The sequence below is a fragment of the Ochotona princeps genome, chromosome 11, assembly GCF_030435755.1.
Source record: "Ochotona princeps isolate mOchPri1 chromosome 11, mOchPri1.hap1, whole genome shotgun sequence".
Classification (NCBI taxonomy): Eukaryota; Metazoa; Chordata; class Mammalia; order Lagomorpha; family Ochotonidae; genus Ochotona; species Ochotona princeps.
The window spans coordinates 32,846,137-32,866,737 of NC_080842.1; the positions used below are offsets into that span (position 1 = coordinate 32,846,137).

At 45.4% G+C, this 20,601-nt stretch overlaps 1 protein-coding gene across 5 annotated transcripts; it reads left to right on the top strand.

Moving 5' to 3' along the window:
* Positions 1-110: 110 nt before the first annotated feature.
* HMGB2 (high mobility group box 2) lies at positions 111-19,812 on the top strand. Of its 5 annotated transcripts, none has more exons than XM_058669989.1 (5): positions 111-128; positions 17,955-18,124; positions 18,315-18,460; positions 18,536-18,710; positions 19,271-19,812. In XM_058669989.1, the coding sequence occupies exons 2-5, from the start codon at positions 17,975-17,977 to the stop codon at positions 19,430-19,432; spliced, it is 633 nt and encodes a 210-aa protein (XP_058525972.1). In that variant the 5' UTR covers positions 111-128; positions 17,955-17,974; the 3' UTR covers positions 19,433-19,812. The 5 variants fall into 5 exon arrangements, with proteins under 5 accessions (XP_058525972.1, XP_004579100.1, XP_058525970.1 ...); XM_004579043.3 differs by lacking the exon at positions 111-128 and adding an exon at positions 17,277-17,431; XM_058669987.1 differs by lacking the exon at positions 111-128 and adding an exon at positions 17,437-17,556 and having other exon boundaries at positions 17,954-18,124.
* Positions 19,813-20,601: the final 789 nt, after the last annotated feature.

The window sequence follows — 20,601 nt, forward strand, 5'->3', positions numbered from 1 at the left end:
CGGGCTGTTATTCGACCCTCCCGTCCCTCTCGGCAAGTAGGGTGGTGCTTAGCTTCTGGAATTTCGCAGAGCTGATGTTCAGAGGAAGTCAGGCGACTCTGAGGGGAAGCATAAAGGCCGGTGAGGGAGTAAGTGAATGTTTGGAGGGGGAAAAAAAAAAGTTTCGCAGCCGTTTCGCGTGCGTGCAAAAGCAGTTTTGGTAAATAGCACTGTTAGAAAACAAACCAAGGAGGATTCATTCGGTCACTCTGTGCTCACCAGGTCTTGGAGGCCCCCAGCCTCTGCTTGACCAGTCTTTGAGACATCCGATTAACGGGCATGCTCCTTCCGTGTTTTATTGTTAGGCGCAACAAGCATGTCGCGTCCTGAGGTCGAACTATTGACTGACAGTACGCCTCCGTACTCGGCCTTTTCAGTTTCTCCTTCAGTGCGTCTGAAGGAAAGAGAAGTCAGTCGTTTTGCCTGCACCTTGGAACCGTCCGGACGTTAGCTCTGCCAAAGGCGTTGAAAGACCCCGCATTCTCCTGTTGGAGCCTGTTGAGCGCGCGGGTGTGTACGTGCGTGTGTGCGCGTACGTGTGTGTGCTTGCACGTCCCTGTGGGCTAGAAGGAAAGGCGTGGCTGGTCACCGGGCACCCTTTACCAGTCTCACTGGTTTTTGGAAGGATTTCTGTGTGTATGCATTTGAACGGCAGTTACAGAGAGAGCTTCTCTGCTGGTTCTGACCCCCTAACGACCCCAACGGCGTGGCTTCTAACCGGTCTCCCAAGCTGGTGCAGGCATCCCTGCACTTGGGCCATCTTTTGCTGCTTTCCCAGGCACATTGGCAGGCAGCTGGATGGGAAGCGGAGCAGCCGAGTCTGGAACCCATAGCCATTTGGGGTGTTTGCTTCTCAGAGGGTGGCTTAAGCCACCATGCAAGACCAGCAACCAGTGTTTGTTTTGTTTGCTTTTTAATATTTTATATACTTGAAAAGTTCAGAGGTGGAGAGAGAGAGCGCTCCATCCAGTGGATGCCTTCTGAAATGCTCCCTCAACAGTAGAGGTTGGGCCAAGCAAAAACCAGTAGCCAGGAATTCAGTCTGGGCCCCAAGGGTGGCATGGACCCAAGTACCCGAGCCCTCATTGCTGCTTTCCATGGTGTCCATTGTCAGGGCCAGGACCTGACTTGAAACGGCGGTAGAAGGGCCTCTGAAGTGGTAACTGCGAGGCCAAATGCCAGCCCTCAGAACTCCATTGTTTGAACACAAGTACAAAATAGATTTCCTGCAGTAATTTTTTAAAGTGCTTTTAGACTTACTGAGTAAATCTAGGGACAGATTTGGCATCCCCTTGTAAACGTTAGACACCAAGACACTGAAGGAACATGTCAGGATTTAGGTAGCACATTTGTGATTCACACCTGCCACCATTGAGTAAGGATGGGCCTGTTTGAGGCGGCCCCTGATTGGTTAAGGAGTAGACATTAGCTGCGCTGTAAGCGAAAGGCAGGCTCCCTCAGTGCTCAGATCTGACTCAATGATTTTATTAAAATATATATATATATATATATGTGTGTGTGTGTGTAGTTTGTTTGAAAGAGAAGGAAACACAGAGCTCTTCCATCAGCTGGCTTATTTGCCAAATAGCCACAACAAGGAACCAGGAGCTTCACCTAGGTCTTCTGCCTGGGACAAGACCCAAGTACTTGGGCTGCACTCTGCTCCTTGCCCAGGCACTTAAGAGAACTGGGGGGTGAGGGAGAGGCAGTGCATGTGGCACTCAAACCAGTGCCCACTTGGGATGTTAGCTTTGTGTCGACCTAGCTGGTTATGGCCTAAGTTCATCAATGACTTGTTTAAGAAAGTTCTGTGTATTTCTTTCTTCAAAAGACAGTGACAGAGAAAAACTAATTAAAATATGCTACATAAATTATGATGCTAGGAGACATGCTAGGTCAGTACTTTGTATCTTTTTTTTCAGTTGCACTGTGCAGTAGGATGTCTGGTAGCCATGTATGATATGGTGTTTAGCTCATGATATTTGGTAACTGAGTCTGAAAAAAAACTGAATAGTTAATTGAATTACAATTATTTTAAATCTTAAAAACTTGATGCATGAACTCAATTATTAGAAAACTTTTATGGGGCCCAGAGTGGTAGTCTAGTGGCTAAAGTTCTCGCCTCGCTTGTGCCAGAATCCCATATGGATGTCTGTTCTAATCCCGGCAGCCCCACTTCACATTTAGCTCTCTGCTTGTGGCCTGGGAAAGCAGTTGAGGACGACCCAAAGTTTGGGACCCTGCACCCGCGTGGGAGACCAAGAAAAAGCTCCTGGCTTCTGTTTTTGGATCGGCTTAGCTCCATCTGTTGCGGCTGCTTGGGGAATGAATCACTGGACAGGAAGATCTTCCTGTCTCTCTTCCTCTCTGTATATCTGACTTTCCAATAAAAAATAATCTTTTTGAAAAAGAAAACTTTCATGCTTGAAAAAAGTTGTATAAAAACTTAAGTTTTATGAAATTTAACTTTAATAGGTGACTTGAGACATGTTAAGCATATGCCAGTGGGATTTCAAAGAGTTAGTACCAGAAATATAAAAAATGCGTTGAATAGCTCATTCATAATTGTTATAGTGATTACAAAGTTTAAATTGCAATATTTTTTGGTCTCTTTTAACATGGGAGAAGCATGAGTAGTGTGTAGTTCATAAAAAAAAAAAAAGAAAGAGACCTGAAGAGCTATGAGGGAAGGGAAGGTGACTAATGAACAAATAAATTGGGAAGATGAAGCCACTTCAGTAATAAATTTCAACAACAGACAGATCTGTGACATTAAAATATATACAAATTACCAAGGAAAAATTACAAAATGCAGCAAGGAAATCCCCTGCCAAATACCCAAACTTTGAAAAGCAGCTAGTGGGCATACTTTTTAAAATTTTTTAAATTTTCTTTTCATATTGTTTGCATAGTTGAAAGGGGTGCATGCCTGTGTGGCCTCCATTTAGGGTGGGGAGGCCACCTGTGTTTTCTGGAGCTCATTTGTTTTTTGTTTGTTTGTTTGTTTGTTTTAAAAGGCTTTCTCTCTGCTGTGAAATGCATGCTTGCTTAGAGCTGGCAGAGCCCTTAACAAACAGCTATTTGCCTCTTACTGTAAATTTTAGTAACTGACCAATTTGAAAGACCTACATGACCTAGATTTAAAGATACCCTCAGGGAACCCCTTTAGTTAAAAGCAAATTGCATAACTGTAAAAATCTGCCAGATTTTGGAATATAAGGCTCATAGTCCAAGGTCAAGATTCATATGGGTTGTGCTTGCTGAAGGACTACAGGAAGCCTAAAATTACTCTTCTAGCTCACTCCAGAAGTCTGAAGTCCTCTGTTTGATTTCTCATCTACCTCTTTCTTTGTCTTATTTCCTGATGGCTTTAGCTAATATAATAATTAATTGAGAGCTTAAGGAGACCCAGTAGATAATATGAAATAATTGGGAAGTAAGGCAAAAGCTGCATCAAATGAAGAGGCTGCATATCCTATTATTGACGAAATAGCTGTTAAAGAATTGACTTAGAATTGACTTATTCAGTTAAGCAGGCAAGTGACCTTCCAGATGTTAAACTGTATAATTGGGGAGGCTAGTTTTCCTTTCATTTTTTTTTTCCCTGAAGATTTATTTGTTTAAAAGGCAGAGAGAAAGAGAAAGGTTTTCTACACACTGATTCCATCCCCAGGCTGAAGCAAGGAGCCAGGAGCTTCTTCAGCATCTCCAGTGTGGGTGTAGAGGCCAAAGGACTTGGGCCACCCTCTGCTGCTTTCCCAGACCACTAGTAAGGATGAATGGGAAGTTCAGCCATCAGGATGGCCGGCACTGCAGGCTCTGACTTTAGCCACTGCACCACAGTGCCAGTCTGGAGGCTAGGTTTTCCAACAAAGGGCATACTCATACTGGCCTTTAAAAAAGAAGATGGGGTGAAGACACAGTATATGTTGATGCCTGAAGGCAGCTTGCTCCTAAGAAAAAGAAGGCAAAGAATAAGTTGGGCTATCCATATTGCTATGCCCCATTTTATACATTGTATGCGTTGTGGATAGTGGTATCTCATCATGTTAGCTTGCATTTATCTAATTATTGATGCAGGACATACTTTATTATTGGCCATTACTATATCCTATTTGTGAAGTGGCTGTTCATGTCTTTCTGATCATTAAAAAAAAAAAAAAAAAAGGTGTCTTTGAGAACAGATGTTTGGCCAGTTCAATACCCGAGGGAGTATCTGGGTTTGATGCCCAGCTCCGGCTCCTGACTTCAGCTTCCTGGTTTGACTTTGCAGCTCCCAGTCTGAGCTCTAGTCTAGCCCAGGCTGTTGTAGTTAAGCAACAAGTAGTTTCTCTGTATCAAATAAATGCAAAAAAAGTTCTTATTTATTTGCAGGAATCCCGTATATTTTCTGGCTATAGGATATTTGTTGGCTATATGAGCTGTGAAGATCTTTTCCTGCCCTGGGCTTGGCCTTTTTTATATCCATAATCGTGCCATGTGATGAACAAAATTTCTGTTTAGTTTTAAAAAATATTTTTATTCTATTCGAAAGGCAGGATTATAGGGGGCAGGAGATAGAGAAAGGTCTTCCACCGGCTGGTTTACTCCCTAAATGGCTGCAAAGGCTAGGGCCGGTCCAGGTTGAAGTTGGAAGTGAGGAGCTTCCTCTGGGTTTTCCATGTGGGTCCCAGGGGCCAGCTACGAGCCATCTGCTGCTGCTTTCCCAGGTGCATTAGCAGGGAGCAGGAAGGGAAGTGCAACAGCCAAGGGGATGCCGGCAACACAAGCAGTAGAACAACTTCACCCTGTTGTGCTACGAATCCAACCCCAAATTCTCTGTATTTTAATTAAGACTATCGGTCTTATTGGTTAGTGATCTCTGTGTCTTGCTTAAGAAGTTTTGCCTCCTGAAAGGTTATCTTCTGGAAAGCCTCACTGTTTTGTCTTTTACATGCAAGAACACAATCCACCCAAAACAGATATTTCTGGGTGGTGCGAAGTGGTGCAACTTCATTGTTATGCACATATCCAATTCACCCAGCAACATTTGTTTAAAAAAAACACACTCTTTCATTGTGCTGCTGTTAGCACTTTTGCCATAAACCCGGTGATGCTGGGTGGCACTTTTTTGTTGTTCCATTGCTCCGTATGTTTATCTTCTCACCAATCATTACCTTAGAATAATTGTATTTGTTTGTGTTTCATTGGTGTAACAAAATAGATCTAACATAGGTTCCCTTTTCAAAGAAAAGAGGTTTATTTAGCTCAGTTTTGGGGAGGCTGGAAGTCCAGGTTGTCTGCTCTGGCCAGGCTTCCCGCTTGCCCACACCTGCCTCAACTCACGGCACATGGCAGTGGTGGGAACACATCTGACAGGGAGGGATTTCTCCGTATAGGAAGCCAGAGAGACTTGGAGTTCAGGCTTAGGTTCTTACAACATCTTGCTTTTGAGAGCGCTCCAAAAGCTGGCGCTACCTCCCAAGAACTTTAGGCTATCATTCACTGCTTTCTCAGGCCACAAGCACAGTTGGATCAGAAGTGCAGCAGCAGGGGGCCCAGTGCCATAGCCTAGCAGCTAAAGTCCTTGCCTTTCATGTGCTGGGATCCCATATGTGTGCTGGTTCTAATCCTGCAGCCTCACTTCCCATCCAGCTCCCTGCCTGTGGCCTGGGAAAGCTGTTGAGGACAGCACAAAGCCTTGGGACCCTGCACCTACATAAGAGACCCAGAAGAAGTTCCCGGCTCCTGGCTTCAGATTGGCTCAGTTCGGGCCATTGTAGCCGCTTGGGGAGTGACTCAGTGCACAGGACACAAGATCTTCCTCTCTGTCTTTCCTCCTTGCTGTATATCTGCCTTTCCAATAAATAAGTAAATCTTTAAAAAAAAAAAAAGGGCAGCAGCTGGGACATGAGACAGCATTCATATGGGACACAGGGGCTTGCAGGTGATTGAGTAGCCAGTTGAGCCACTACATAAGCCCCACAATTTATATTTCCTTTTAAAAAGTTTTATTTAATCATTTTTTTCCAGGGCCGGTGCAATAGCTTAACTGGCTAATCATCTACCTTGCAGAGCTGGCAACCCAAATTGGCGAGAATTTGTGTCCCAGCTGCTCCATTTGTGGTCCAGCTCACTGCTTATGACCTAGGAAGGTAGTGGAGGATGACCCAAAACATTGAGACCCCATAGCCAAGTAGGAGACCCAAAAGAGGCCCCTGGCTCCTGGCAGGAGTCACATATTCCTCTTTTATATGGAAGGGCAAAAAAAAAAAAGTCCTAGAGAATACCTTTCAAATATTCCCTGCTATTCATTCAAATTGACAGATTTACATGCCAAATGCTGTGTTAAAAGAGAACAAGCCGCCTGGCACAATGGCCCAACAGCTAAATACTTGCCTTGCCTACACCAGGATCTCAAATGGATGCCAGTTCACATCCTGGCTACTCCACTTCCCATCCAGCTCCCTGCTTGTGGCCTGGGAGAGTGGTATAGGACAGCCCAAAGCCTTGGGACCCTGTACCTGCATGGGAGACCTGGCAAAGGCTCCTGGCTCCTGGTTTTAGGTTGGCTTAGCTTTTGCCATAGAAGCCACCTGGGGAGTGAACCAGTGAACCAGTGGTTCTCCTCTCTGTAAACTCTGCCAGTAAAAATAAATAAATCTTTAAAACAAAAACAAACAAACAAAAAAAGAATACACAACATTACCTGCTTGTGGTCTAGTCCAGGACACAGATATTAGATTAATAAACAAATATATTACAGTTTTGTATAATATATAAAAATAAATATTTGTTTATAATAATAAAACAAGTAATATATAATTACAGTGATGGCTGTTAAAATAATTGGTATGAAAAAATGTTAGGCAGTACTTAATATTTAGCCTTATACCTAAGTAGGAGACAACATTTCAGAATTATCGAAACCACCTGGGCAGAACGCTCAGAGCCTGGGGATTAAACTTTCAACCCAGCAGTCTACATCCAGTGATGGGCAAGATTCCTTACATGGAGAGCAATTCTCCCAGCCCTCTGAAGGGATAGCTTTAAGGACTGTGTATTGTATTCTTTTCCAGAGTTTTCCCATGGAATTTTACTCCAGTCATTACCAGTACTAGCTGGCTTGATACCACACCTTTTATTCACTGCCTTCCCTTCTTTGTCTCACTTTCTCACCTCCTCCTGGTGTTTCCTGCACCCATTAGATAAAGTAGTTGCGCTGGAATCCTTGTCTCAGAGCACCAGTGAGCATTTCCATTAGGTTATTTCCTCCAATACCTGACTCTCAGCTGGAATTCAATGGGTGTGGAAATGTCCAAAGTCATGCCAGTTAGATTCCGTCCTAGGGAATCTTGTCCAATCTGAAACATTTATTTACATGGTGGATTTATTTGTACATCATTCTATGTCCAATAGAATAAATCTGGAGCAAAGTAGGAAATTAGTCTGTAGGTTTCATGTGGTTAGGCATTTTGGAGGCCATAGGTGTGAAGGTTTTTATGGAGTTATTAGTGTGGGATGCAGTCGTGGAGAGAGGTGCATGCGCGGTAGGACACAGCACTGGCAGTGGAAGATGACATGAACAGAGTATAGGAGAGAGTGGGATTAAAATCTAAGTTTATTTTGGTGCAAAAATGTTTGAAATCCATATATCCTAGATCCTAAAGACGAATCCACAATTTTGAGTGGGATGTCAGGAAACTCATGTATAAGAAAAGTTTGTTTTGGTTATTTGGTTAGATACAGCTTGATTAAATCTTTTCCATATTAACATTATTTTAGGTCCCCATTGCAGTGGCTCAACTGGCTAATATTCCACTTTGTGAGTGCTGGGATCCCACATGGGTGACTGTTCATGTCCTGGCTGCTGCACTTTGCATCCAGCTCCCTGCTGGTGGCCTAGGAAAAGCAGCTGAAATGGCCCAGAGCCTTGGGACCCTGCACCCATGTGGGAGACCCAGACAAAGCTCCAGGCTCCTGGTTTCAGATTGGCTTAGCTCCAGCTGTTGCAGCTGAGCTGATCCAAAGCCAGGAGCCAGGAGCCAGGAGCTTCCTGCAGGTCTCCTGTCTTCGGATCCGCGCAGCTCTGGCCATTGTGGCTATGTGGGAAGTAAACTAATGGTTGGAAGATCTTTGTCTCTGTCTCCTCTCTCCATAAATCTGATCTGCCTTTCCAATAAAAATAAATAAATGTGTTTTTTTTTTAAAGTATTTTACCTTGATATGAGTGCACCAGAATTTGAAATGTTATCAGTAACTTGGTATAAGATCAACGTAATTTTTTTTTAAAGATTTATTTATTTTATTACAAAGTCAGATATACAGAGAGGAGGAGAGACAGAGACAAAGATCTTCAGCCCGATGATTCACTCCCCAAGTGAGCCGCAACGGGCCGGTGCGTGCCGATCCGAAGCCAGGAACCAGGAACCTCTTCCGGGTCTCTCACGCGGGTGCAGGGTCCCAATGCATTGGGCTGTCCTCGACTGCTTTCCCAGGCCACAAGCAGGGAGCTGGATGGGAAGTGGAGCTGCCAGGATTAGAACCGGTGCCCATATGGGATCCTGATGCGTTCAAGGCGAGGACTTTAGCCACTAGGCCATGGGGCCGGGCCCAGATCAACATAATATTAATATATCACAAATTTACTTTAACTGGAAACACCTAGAAAAAAGTAGATAAAATCTATTTTCAAAAGAGTTTTTAAAAATTATTTTCCTATTGTAAGAAAGCAAGAGATTTTCAGCTGAACCTGAGACAAAAAACAGTTGTGTTCCAATTTAATACCTGCTTACACTTATTTCCTAAAATAGATTAATTTTATTTTCTTCTTTTCAAATAATCTCCGTATTTTCATAGTGTATCCTTCAGCTTTCTTCTTTTTTAAAGATTTATTTTTATTACAAAGTCAGATATAGTGAGAGAAGGAGAGACAGAGAGGAAGATCTTCCGTTCATTGATTTACTCCCCAAGTAGCCAGAGCTCAGCTGATCTAAAGTCAAGAGCCAGGAACCTCTTCCAAGTCTCCCACGCGGGTGCAGGGTCCCAAGGCATTGGGCCGTCCTCAACTGCTTTCCCAGGCCACAAGCAGGGAGCTGGATGGGAAGCCGGGCAGCTGGGATTAGAACCGGTGCCAATATGGAATCCCAGTGTGTGGGAGGTGAGTACTTTAGCTGCTAGGCTATGGCACTGGGCCCTACTTCATCTTTCTTAAAGTCTAAATCATTCTTTATTACATTGAATGTGGTGCTTTGCAAACAGAAAAACGAGTCCTTGGCCTCAAAAAAATTTTTGAGACATGATTTTATGAGTAATATATTTTGCTCATATTTAAGTATATGGTTCAATGAGTTTTAGTAAATTTACACAGCTGTGCCACCATCACCACCACATTAGAACATTTTCATTTCTCAGAATGGTTCTGTCATGCTTCCCTGCAGCCTCCGCTCCCACCCCAGCCTAAGGCTACCAACCGCTCCTTCTGCTTTCTGTATTTCTCTTTTCTAGAAATTCAGCTTAGACTCACAGTGTTGGCTTTTGTGTCTGACTTGCTTCTTTGGAGCATCCATTTACGTATTTGAAAGGAGCAGGGAGAGACAGAGACAAGAGATATGTTCCATCCACCAGTTTCGCCCCAGTTGCCTGTCATAGGTTGAACCACTGAAGCCGGAGGCCAAGAATTCCATCACAGCCTGGCTCGAGTTGGCAGGAGCTCAGCCACCTGAACTGTCATCTTCTGCTTTCCAGACATATTAGCAGGGTGCTGGGTCAGAAGCAGAGAAGCAGGGTCTACACACAAGCCCTCCAAAATGGGATTAGATGCCCCGAGAAACAGCATAATCCACTGCACCACCAGGTCTAACCCAGGTTCTAACTTCTTTCCTATAGCACGGTGTTTTAAAGATTCAGTGAGCCCGGCGCGGAGGCCTAGCGGCTAAAGTCCTCGCCTTGAACCTGCCGGGATCCCATATGGGCACCGGTTCTAATGCCGGCAGCCCTGCTTCCCATCCAGCTCCCTGCTTGTGGCCTGGGAAAGCATTCGAGGATGGCCCAATGATTTGGAATCCTACACCCATGTGGGAGACCTGGAAGTTGTTGGCTCCTGGCTCCGGAATGGCACAGCACCGGCCCGTTGTGGCTCACTTGGGGAGTGAATCATTAGACGGAAGATCTTCCTCTCTGTCTCTCCTCCTCTCTGTATATCTGACTTTGTAATAAAAAATAAATTCAAGCAAATCTATAAAAAAATATTCAGCTATGTTATTAACTATATTTGATCCTTTTTTTTTCATTCCTTCCTTTTTGCTAAGAAAATAATTCCAGTGCATGGACATATTATGTTTTTGTTTCTTCAATTCCCAATTGGTCGACTTTTTTTCTTCAACTGTGCAGGTTTTTCAATCATACACATTAAAGTGTTTTGTATATTTTCATTCAAGTTTTTACGGATCTAGTGATGTGGGCAGGTATGTAATTGGAGAAAGAAATTGGATTTTTCTAATATTTATTTTATTTTTATTAGAAAGATATACAGAGAGGAGGAGAGATAAAGAAAGGAAGATCTTCTATCCAATGATTCACCCCCCCCCCAAGTGGCTGCAATGGCTGAAGCTGAACCAATCCGAAGCCAGGAGTCAGGAACCTCTTCCGGGTCTCCCACATGGGTGCAGGCCGCAAACTTTAGGCCATCCTCAACTGCTTTCCCAGGCCACAAGCAGGGAGCTGGATGGGAAGCAGGGTTGCTGGGATCAGAACCAGAGCCAATATGGGATCTCAGCATGTGCAAGGCAAGAACTTTAGCCACTAGGCTACTGCTCTGGACCCAGAAATTGGAGTTTAATAGCCCAAGTCAACCCAGGTCTTCATGGCCCGGGGCCATGAAGCTATAAGAAGCCATAACAGCCTTAGCTAACTGATGCTGGAATATGGCTCAAGGCATGAGAGCCACTATGGCTAACTGGACGTTTGAAAGCCCTAGCCAACCTAAGTAGTGGCCTGGCCACAGGGTGTGAAAACTCCAGTCAGCCTGTGTAGAAACCCTGGCTGGCCCTGGGTAGTACCTGTGATGGATTGCTGCACACCTAAGCCAGTTCTCTAACACAGCCCAGCGCGGGTTCCACCCATTGATTTACTCCCCAGGCAGCCACACAGCCAGAGCTGAGTTGATCAGGAGCCAGGAGCCTTTTCTGGGTCTCCCACACAGGTGCAGAGTCCCAAGGCTTTGGGCCGTCCCCGACTGCTTTCCCAGGCCACAAGCAGGGAGCTGGATGGGAAGCGGGGCTGCCAGCATTAGAGATCCCGGGGTGTTCAAGGCGAGGACTTTAGCTGCTAGGTTACTGCTCCGGGTCCTATGATATGTGTTTTGTAGTTTCGCTGAAGAGTCAGCATTCAGACTTAATTGTTGCTGTTTTAAATGTACTGTCTTTTCTGATTTCCTTTTAGATTCTGTCATTCGTGTTCAACACATTTTATTAGGATGTGGCAAAGATGGCATGTTTTACTAGAGAGGGCTTGGCCTTTGCCATATGAGGTAGAATTAACCCTTTCAAGGTGTTAACCCTTTAAGGAGAAGGTGTGATATCTCAGTCCAAGGAGGAGCTGAGCTGTGTGCAGTCTGGGTGCAACGTGTTGGAAAGACCCCATGGACCTGCGGCTCCCTCTTGCTGCACGTTGTTGCATGCTGTTTTAATTAAGGCTCAGTGCACTGTCTCCTTCACCCTCAAAGACTACAGGAAATCCATTGCTGCTCTTCCCTGTGCTTGTGTGGACATATTCTAGATCTGGCAAATTTCAGGAAAAGCAGTCACAATTGGTGGCAGGCTCCTCCCCCCAACTAGACTGTTGTTTACCGAGTGCCAAGCACTACGAAGATTTCATTTTGTGGGAAGCTTCTTGCCTTCCATACCAACTCAGATGCAGCTCTCGTCTGTTGAAAATAGGTCATTGCTTAAATTTAAGGATCCTCTAGTTTCCAACTAATCGTGCTTAGTTCTTGGAACCGAATTCTTATTCCCCTTAGTCAAAATCTTCCCATCTGATCCTTCTCAGGTTAATGCTTAGTCCCATATATATGATTCACAAAAGATCTTCAAAAAATCATCATCACACCTTGGAAAGTTTTCTATCTGTTGGAATTTTTGGCTTGTTATTTTCTGATTGCCTCCACAGATCTCCTAGGTATTTAAAACCATAATTTTTCCATTTTGTTTTTCCACTTTTTTCCAAATGCAGCAGTGCAGGTTTTTATGAATAAATATTTTTGGTGAACATTTGGTTTATCATAATTCACAAAAAAATTTAATCATTTTTAAAAAGGAAAAACAAATTAGCTACTAGTATTTGTCACTGAAAATATTAAGCAGCAGAATGAGGGTTTTTCGTTTTTTCTAAACTTGCATTATGAGATATTCAAAAATATGTGGTTGATCTGCATCACTGTGTTGAGTTTCTGAAGTACACAGTTAGGCCTCAGCGCAGGACCTACTCACAGACACAACGATGTCGTAACAGCACTTGGTGTTGGTCCTTCCCCTCACTGCCTTCACAGTAACTTGAACATGTGAAACTTCAGTCAGGATTTAGCTTCGCGAAACTGAAGAGCAATTTTTTAATGAACTAAAAAATCCTCCAATAATCATTGTATTATTTTATAGAATATGTAATTTAATATGGCTAACATGAATCAATGGATTAATTAGTAACAATTTTAAGAATTTACAAAGGTACTTTGAAAAGTTCATGGAAAACTGAAATTGAAAATAAGTCTGATTTGGTGCAAAACATTGAAATCCATGATAGTTAGAGACGCTGGTGCTGTGAGGAGCAAGTGAAGCCACTGCAGTGTTGGCATCCCGTATGGGCGCCAGTTTGAGACGCCTACGGGTCCACTTCTGTTCTAGGTCCCTCTTAATGCGCCTGAAAAAGCTGCAGAGGATGAGCCAAGTGTTTGGGCCCATATATCCACATGGGAGATCTGGAAGGAGCTCCTAGCTCCTGGCTCCTGGCTTTGGGTGGGCCCAGCCCTAGGCTTTGCAGTCTTGTGGGTGTGAACCAATGGTTGGAAGATCTCCGCTCCTCTCTCTGTGTAGCTCTGAATTTCAAATTTTATATATATATAAAATTATATGTATATATACACATACTTTTTTAAAATTGAGGGATAAAGAAACAGTGACACACATACCCCGAGTTTCCATATCCTGGCTCATCCCCCAAATGTTCCAACGGTTGGGCCAGGCCAGCGCCATAGATGGAAGTCAGGAGCCCAAGCGCCGGGGCCTTGGTTGAATTAGCAGATAGCTAAGGTGAAGAGCCACAGCCAGGCATCTAACAGAGCACTTTGGTGTGGTACGTGAGAATTTCCACAGCTGGCCTAGATGCTTACCCACTCCACAGTTTTTTTCACGATATGCATTTTTCATGATTTTTTAAAAGACCTGCCCCTGTTTGGATGGATTTCACATTTTTTTTTGTATCAAAATAATTTTATTTTTTTTAAAGATTTATTTATTTTTTATTACAAAGTCAGATATACAGAGAGGAGGAGAGACAGAGAGGAAGATCTTCCATCCGATGATTCACTCCCCAAGTGACGGCAACGGCCGGAGCTGAGCCTATCTGAAGCCAGCAGCCAGGAGTTTCTTCCAGGTCTCCCATGCAGGTGCAGGGTCCCAAAGCCCTGGGCCGTCCTCGACTGCTTTCCCAGGCCACAAGCAGGGAGCTGGATGGGAAGTGAAGCTGCCGGGACCAGAACCGGCGCCCATATGGGATCTCAGTGCGTTCAAGGCGAGGACCCTAGCCGCTAGGCCACTGCTGCCGGGCCCTAAAATAATTTTATCTTTAATTCTATTTTCCATGAACTGTATAAAATACATTTTATTGTTTTGCAGGGGAAGGTTTGCAAAAAAAAATATAACTGATAATCTCTTTGAATCAGTATTTTTCAGTCTGGTTTAATGAGTACAGATTATAAAAGGCCTAAATTCTTAGAAAAACTGAGTAAACAATTGTAGCTTCAATAAGTAGCATAACATTCATGATTTCTGTGTAATACTGTGAGACTGATACTTCCACAGATTTCATAAGTATAGGATAGGAATAACTTTAGAAAATAGCATCATTCCTTTTTACTATTGTTAAATACATGTTTTATTAGATGTAGAACTCAGGCCAAGATTAACAAATGAGGTGATATATTGACATTATCTGGCCAAAAAGTTAGCTAACTCATTTTTAAATTTAAATTTATTTTTGTTGGAAATTCAGATTTACAGAGAGGAGAGACAGAAATATCTTCAGTCCAATGGTTCACTTCCCAAGTGGCTGCAGAGTGTGGAACTGAACTGATCTGAAGCCAGGAGCCAGAAGCTTCCTCCAGGTCTCCCATGCAGGTGCAGGGTCCCAAGGCCTTGGACCATCATCCACTGTTTTCCCAGGCCCCTTACAGGGAGCTGGATGGGAAGTGGAGCATCTGGGACACGAACTGGTGCTCTTATGGGATGCCCGGCACATGCAAGGTGAGGATTTAGTCACTAGGCTATCGTACTGGGTCCTCTAGTGACAACTTTTTAAAGTAGTCCATGATGTAAACTACTTTTTTTTTATTTAAAAGATTTATTTTTATTGGAAAGGTAGATATACAGAGGGGATGAGAGACAGAGAGGAAGATCTTCCATCCGATGATTCACTCCCCAAGTGACCACAACGGCAGGTGCTGTGCCAATCTGAAGCCAGGAACCAGGAATTTCTTCCAGGTATCCCACATGGGTGCAGGTTCCCAAGGCTTTGGGCCATCCTTGACTGCTTTCCCAGGCCACAAGCAGGGAGCTGGATGGGACGCTGGGCTCCCAGGATTAGAACCAGTGTCCATATGGGATTGCAGCATGTGTAAGGTGAGGACTTTAGCCACTAGGCTACCACACTGGGCCCCTAGCTACAAGTTGTAAACCAAAGAATGGATATAGGGTATACATATATATTTAATGATTTACTTATTTTTTTGGAAATGCAGAGTTACAGAGAGGGAAAGAGAGATGGCCTTTCATTCACTGTTTCACTGCCCAAATGGCGGCAGCAGCCAGGGCTGGGCCAGTGAGGGTGACCTCATTTGTGTCATGCCACGGGCACTGCCATCTTTTGTAGAAATCTATTTCTCTTCTACATTTTCAGTGGTTCCTTTCCCTACAGGAAACAGTCTGAATTTCTTCACAGACTGCTAGTCCAGATCATTCTTATCTTTAGCTTAATTAAACTCTTGCAATATTGACCTTCCAGGTTATCGTCAAACAAGCCGGGCCCTCATCCAGGCCTTTCACCTCTGCATTTCCTTGCTTTCCCCCATGTCTGCTCAACATCGTTCGTTCCCGTTCTGCTTCGACGCTGCTTTAGTGGCTTGCCCTGCATCCCCCAGGGTGAGGGGACTGGCTTATGCTCCCGTTAGTGAACCAGTTGAACAATGACTGTGTTGTACTGTTTATATTTTTGTCTTTCTGAACACTAACTCCTCCTAGGGCAAAGGTCATGACTTTTCCTTTTTACATTTCTGCTGCTAAACTCAATGCTTGGCATACTGGACAAGCAGCTCATGATAAATGTCCAAAGTTACATATTCTTCCATTTTTGCAACGGGCGTTTTATCTCGCATAGTATTTTAAAATTTCAAATACATTTTAAATGTGTAATGTAGTGATTTCATTGTTTATTGCTGTTTGAATTACGTTTGGTTTATTTTTTATTTGGATGTGAGCTTTGATAGCACACTTTGCAATTGTAATTTTCTAATTAAAAAAACATTCAACAGACACAAGAATGTTAGAAACCAAAGACTGAAACTAATAAAATTGTGGGACCCTTAAATATAAGAAAACACATTTTTTCCCTTTTTGAAAAACTGGCACTATATATATATTTAACTTTTTTCCCCTGTGGTCTCAAAGCTGACATTTTAAACACCTTTAAGTGTATAATTCGCTGGCAATAAATACATTCACAATCTTGGGGAACGGTTAGTAAATCTATCCAGCTGCTGGTTCGGAAGTACTAGGGAATAGGGTTACCACATATTAAGAATAAAATTAGTGAGTTTACCGAAAAAAGCCAGTTTAAAATGTGTTGAAAGCGGCAGGGCAACATTTGGAACAGTCCGTAGTGAGGTGTGGGAGCCCTCAAAACTACAATACTGAAGAGCACACGAAGCCTCAAAGCTTGTAAGCAGCGAGGCAGGAGAGCTGGGTGCGCTCTCAGCAGACACCAGCACGGAGCTGCCTAACCCGGGCTGTGAGCTGCGCCCTAAGTAGCGGGGCTTACAGGACTCTGTGCAGCTGGGGAAGGGGAGCAGCCATTGCTTTCAAGGATCCCCTGGACTGCAAAAACGATCACACGATTTGGACGAAGCAGTGAGTGCTGAGGTCCGGGCTGGGCCCGACCAGCCGGGGCCCCGCGGGGCTGGCTCGGCCCGGGCGGCGTTCGGTCCTGGGCCGGCGGGGGCCCCACCCTGGCCGGCCGCTCGCAGCCGCCCCCGGCTCCTCCACCCCAGCGCACCCCCGTTGACTTCAGCACCGAGACAAAGAGGGAGAGGAAGGAGGGGCTTCTCCGGGAAATCTCCGGCGGCGGGAAGCGCCTCACGTTCCGACCGTTTCCTGACGCCCCCCGAGAGCGGGGAGGAGCTGTCCTCCCTCCCCGCCTCGTCCTCTCCGGCTTCTCCCCTTGCCTCCGCGGCGCCCACAGAGTGAACGCCTCGGCCGCCCCTCTTTCATCGCTTCCCTAGTGTAGGGGAGACCCCGGGGGGCTCAGAGCCGAGCGGTTACAGCTTTCCCGTGAGACGGCCGCAACAGGAGTCCGAGAGGCAGGGCGGGCCGCTGCGGCTACCTCAGCTCCCGCAAGCTGAGCCCCGCGCCCCGCCTCCCGTCTCCCGCCTCCCGCCTCCCGCCTCGCCAGTCCCAGACTTCGTATTTTTAAATCTGGCGGTGCTTTCCCTTTCGGGCCAACCACTCCCCCAGTTGACGGTCTCAGCCAGTCAGCGTCAGGCCCGCCATTTTTCAAACCCTCTCCCCGCCGCCAATCAGGGCCGAGCAGTACATTCCTCCTCAGACCGGTTCTAACGGGTCTGGGAGTTAACGACCTGAACGACCCACCGAACCTGCTAGGCTGAGACTGGGGGGGCGGGCCTGGCGAGAGACTGGCCAATCGGAAGCCGTCGTGGCGAAGGGGCGGGGACTCCGTGAGTTTGAATAATGGCCGGAGCCAATCAGAGAGGCGGAGGCGTGGCCTGTGGCCGGGCTCGTCAAGTTGCCGTGGCGCGGAGAAGTCTGCAAAACAAGAGGCTGGGGATTGCGTTGGCGAGAAACCAGTTCACGCCGGAGCCCGGGGCGGGAAGCGTCGCTGCGCGGGACTCGTGAGGAAAAACTCGCAGCAGGCAAGGCTTCCCTCCGGCCTCGCGGCGTGTGGGGGCCTTCCTACCGTCGGGAGCCCTTCCCTCGGCCTGGGTGTGGTGGTTCTCCGGGTTCGACCCCGTGACGAGAGAGAATTTGGGTCGCGGGCGCCGTGAGGGGGCTTGGGGCTGTGGAGCGCGGGCGAGCGGGCGGGTACGGCGGCCGGCTCTGTGCCAGTCGCGAGGAGACGGGCGACTGGGACTCGCGACGTGGAAGCCGGGGGACATTGGTGTGAGCGCAGGGCCTGTGAGGGCGGCTCGGGGCGGGTTGGGACTCCGGGCTTCGCGGGGCTCTGGGCGGTGCGGGGCTCGGGGCGGTGCGGTGCGGGGCTGGGACGGGCGCGGGGCTCGGGGCGGTGCGGGGCTGGGACGGGCGCGGGGCTCGGGGCGGTGCGGGGCTGGGACGGGCGCGGGGCGGTGCGGGGCTGGGACGGGCGCGGGGCTCGGGGCGGCTGTGGGCGGGAAGCGGCGGGCGGCGCGCCGACCCTCCGACCCCCCTGCCCCCCAGGTGGCCGCCGTTCCGTCGTCATGGGTAAAGGAGACCCCAACAAGCCGAGGGGCAAGATGTCCTCCTACGCCTTCTTCGTGCAGACGTGCCGGGAGGAGCACAAGAAGAAGCATCCGGACTCCTCGGTCAACTTCGCCGAGTTCTCGAAGAAATGCTCGGAGAGATGGAAGGTGAGGTGTGCGGCTGGGAGAGCGCCCGGGGACCTGGGAGGCTTCAGGTCGGCCCGTGCTGCTCGCGCCCATCCTCGTGTGGGGTTGTAGGCGGACTGCTAGGCTTTAGCTGCTGCAGCCACCGTGCTGGGAACTCCGGGTTAGAGCTCAGCGTCCTGGCGTGTTCTCACCGCTCGCTTGTTGGCCCTAGACCATGTCTGCCAAGGAGAAGTCCAAGTTTGAAGACATGGCCAAAAGCGATAAAGCGCGCTATGACCGGGAGATGAAAAATTACGTCCCCCCCAAAGGCGACAAGAAGGGAAAGAAAAAAGATCCCAATGCTCCCAAGAGACCGCCGTAAGTTGACTTGCAACGACTCACTTGCCCTCTGGCTTGTGCCTTCGGTGTATTAACTCAGTTACTTCCTTTCAGATCTGCCTTCTTCCTGTTTTGCTCTGAACATCGCCCAAAGATCAAAAGCGAACACCCAGGGCTGTCCATTGGGGATACTGCAAAGAAATTGGGTGAGATGTGGTCTGAACAGTCAGCCAAAGATAAACAGCCCTACGAACAGAAGGCAGCTAAGCTAAAGGAGAAGTATGAAAAGGTACGTTGCATCCTGTGCGTTTTAAAAGCCTTTGTTAAAATCAGGTGTTTTGTAATGGTTGTTAGACGTGAATTGTAAAATTTTGAGAAACTTAGGTGGTCTTAAAAATGGTTGTCCTCCACACTTTGAAAAGATTTAGTGAAAATGGTAAGATTGAGTAACTAATTGAAACTTTCTTGACTGAAACTTTTCTCGACTGAATTTGGTGTTTGTGGCACTAGTTTCCTAGTCTTTCAGGAAAACTCATTTTTTACCTAAATTTAAATGGAAATTTAAATTTAAAAGGCCCACCTATATATAGGTGGGCGTAACATTGGGAAAGGGGACTTCTGTAATGATAGTAAAAATACTGACATTGATTTAACACAGCCCCCTTCACTTTACCTCATTAGTAATTTTCTAGAGTCTGTAAGGAGTGTCTTGAAACTCGTGTAGGCTGTGAATACTTTTATCGTTACCAGAGTTATTGGTCAATAATTGCAGGGTGTTTACAAATAAGTGGTTTTCACAGTTGAGTAATGACACCGGATGCTGATTTTATTTATTTATTGCTATTTCAGGATATTGCTGCATACCGTGCCAAGGGCAAGAGTGAAGCAGGAAAGAAGGGTCCTGGTAGGCCTACCGGCTCAAAGAAGAAGAGTGAACCAGAAGATGAGGAGGAAGAAGAAGAGGAGGAAGAAGATGAAGATGAGGAGGAAGAGGATGAAGATGAAGAATAAATGGCTCTCTTGTAATGATGTGTGTGGAATGTGCGTGTGTGCTCAGGCAATTGTTTTGCTAAGAATGTGAATTCAAGTGCAGCTCAATATTAGCTTCAGTATAAAAACTGTACAGATTTTTGTATAGCTGATAAGATTCTTTGTAGAGAAAATACTTTTTTTTTTTAATGCAGGTTGTAGCTATTTGAGGGGCTACTACATAGTTAGATTTTTAAAGCTTCTGATGTTGAATGTTCCTAAATATTTAATGGTTTCTTTAATTTCTTTTGTATGGTAGCACAGCAAACTTGTAGCGATTAGTATTAATAGAATTTTTTTTTTTTAGGATGTTGCATTGTTTTTTTTTTTTAAAAATTTTTGTAATAAAATTATGTATGTTATGACTTTTGTCTTTGTCTTTCTGTGTTAAAGTATACACCAGAACCATGGGAACTTTTGTACTCTAGTAGTTGTTAGACACAGTTGGTTTGGGAAAATCATTAGTAGCAAGATTAGATTTTAAAGGTGTAGAGTACTAATAGATTTTGGAGTTATTTTTAAAATCAATTTGGTTTTAAGCTTTAGAACTGTGGGATACAGACCTAAGAAAACTTGGGGAGGTTGTAATACTAATTTAAATTTAAACTGGAATTTGTGGTTATTAGAGGAAGGCAGTTAACTTTAGTAATGCTTGTTTGAGGAAGTAGTTTCTTCTATTAACTATTTTAAGTGATTAGAACTCGATCTGTTGGCTCACTTTGTGATTTTGTATGCTGGCAGTTTTACAGTTAAGCTTGACAATATTGGTTGCCCATCAAGATTTTTTTAAAACAATTCTTAGGCAATTGTAAGAGGCTTCAGTAGCTCATGCCATATTTGGAATAAATAGTTTGTAAGGGTTATTTAAAACAGGAAGTACTAGTCAAAAGTTTTGCTAAAGGAAGTAGTACATTAGCAGAAATAGCAAAACCAATTAACTCAATTTTTTTTCTTTTTTTTTTTTTAGAAAAGATTAAAGAGTTACATAGGGACAGAGATTTAATGTCTTGGTAACTGCACTGCTGTCGGGGCTGATGTGGGTGCTTTCCCAGGTGCATCAGCAGGGAGAGCTGGATCTGAGGTGGAGCAGCCAGGACATAAACTGGTGCCCCAAATACCTTAGCCTGTTAAGCCATGGCGCCAATTTTCAA

Coding starts and splice junctions, on each gene's coding strand:
- HMGB2 (XM_058669989.1), top strand. CDS start 17,975: ATGGGTAAAGGAGACCCCAACAAGCCGAGGGGCAAGATGTCCTCCTAC. Junction 18,125..18,314: donor AATGCTCGGAGAGATGGAAG/GTGAGGTGTGCG, acceptor TGTTGGCCCTAG/ACCATGTCTGCCAAGGAGAA. Junction 18,461..18,535: donor AATGCTCCCAAGAGACCGCC/GTAAGTTGACTT, acceptor ACTTCCTTTCAG/ATCTGCCTTCTTCCTGTTTT.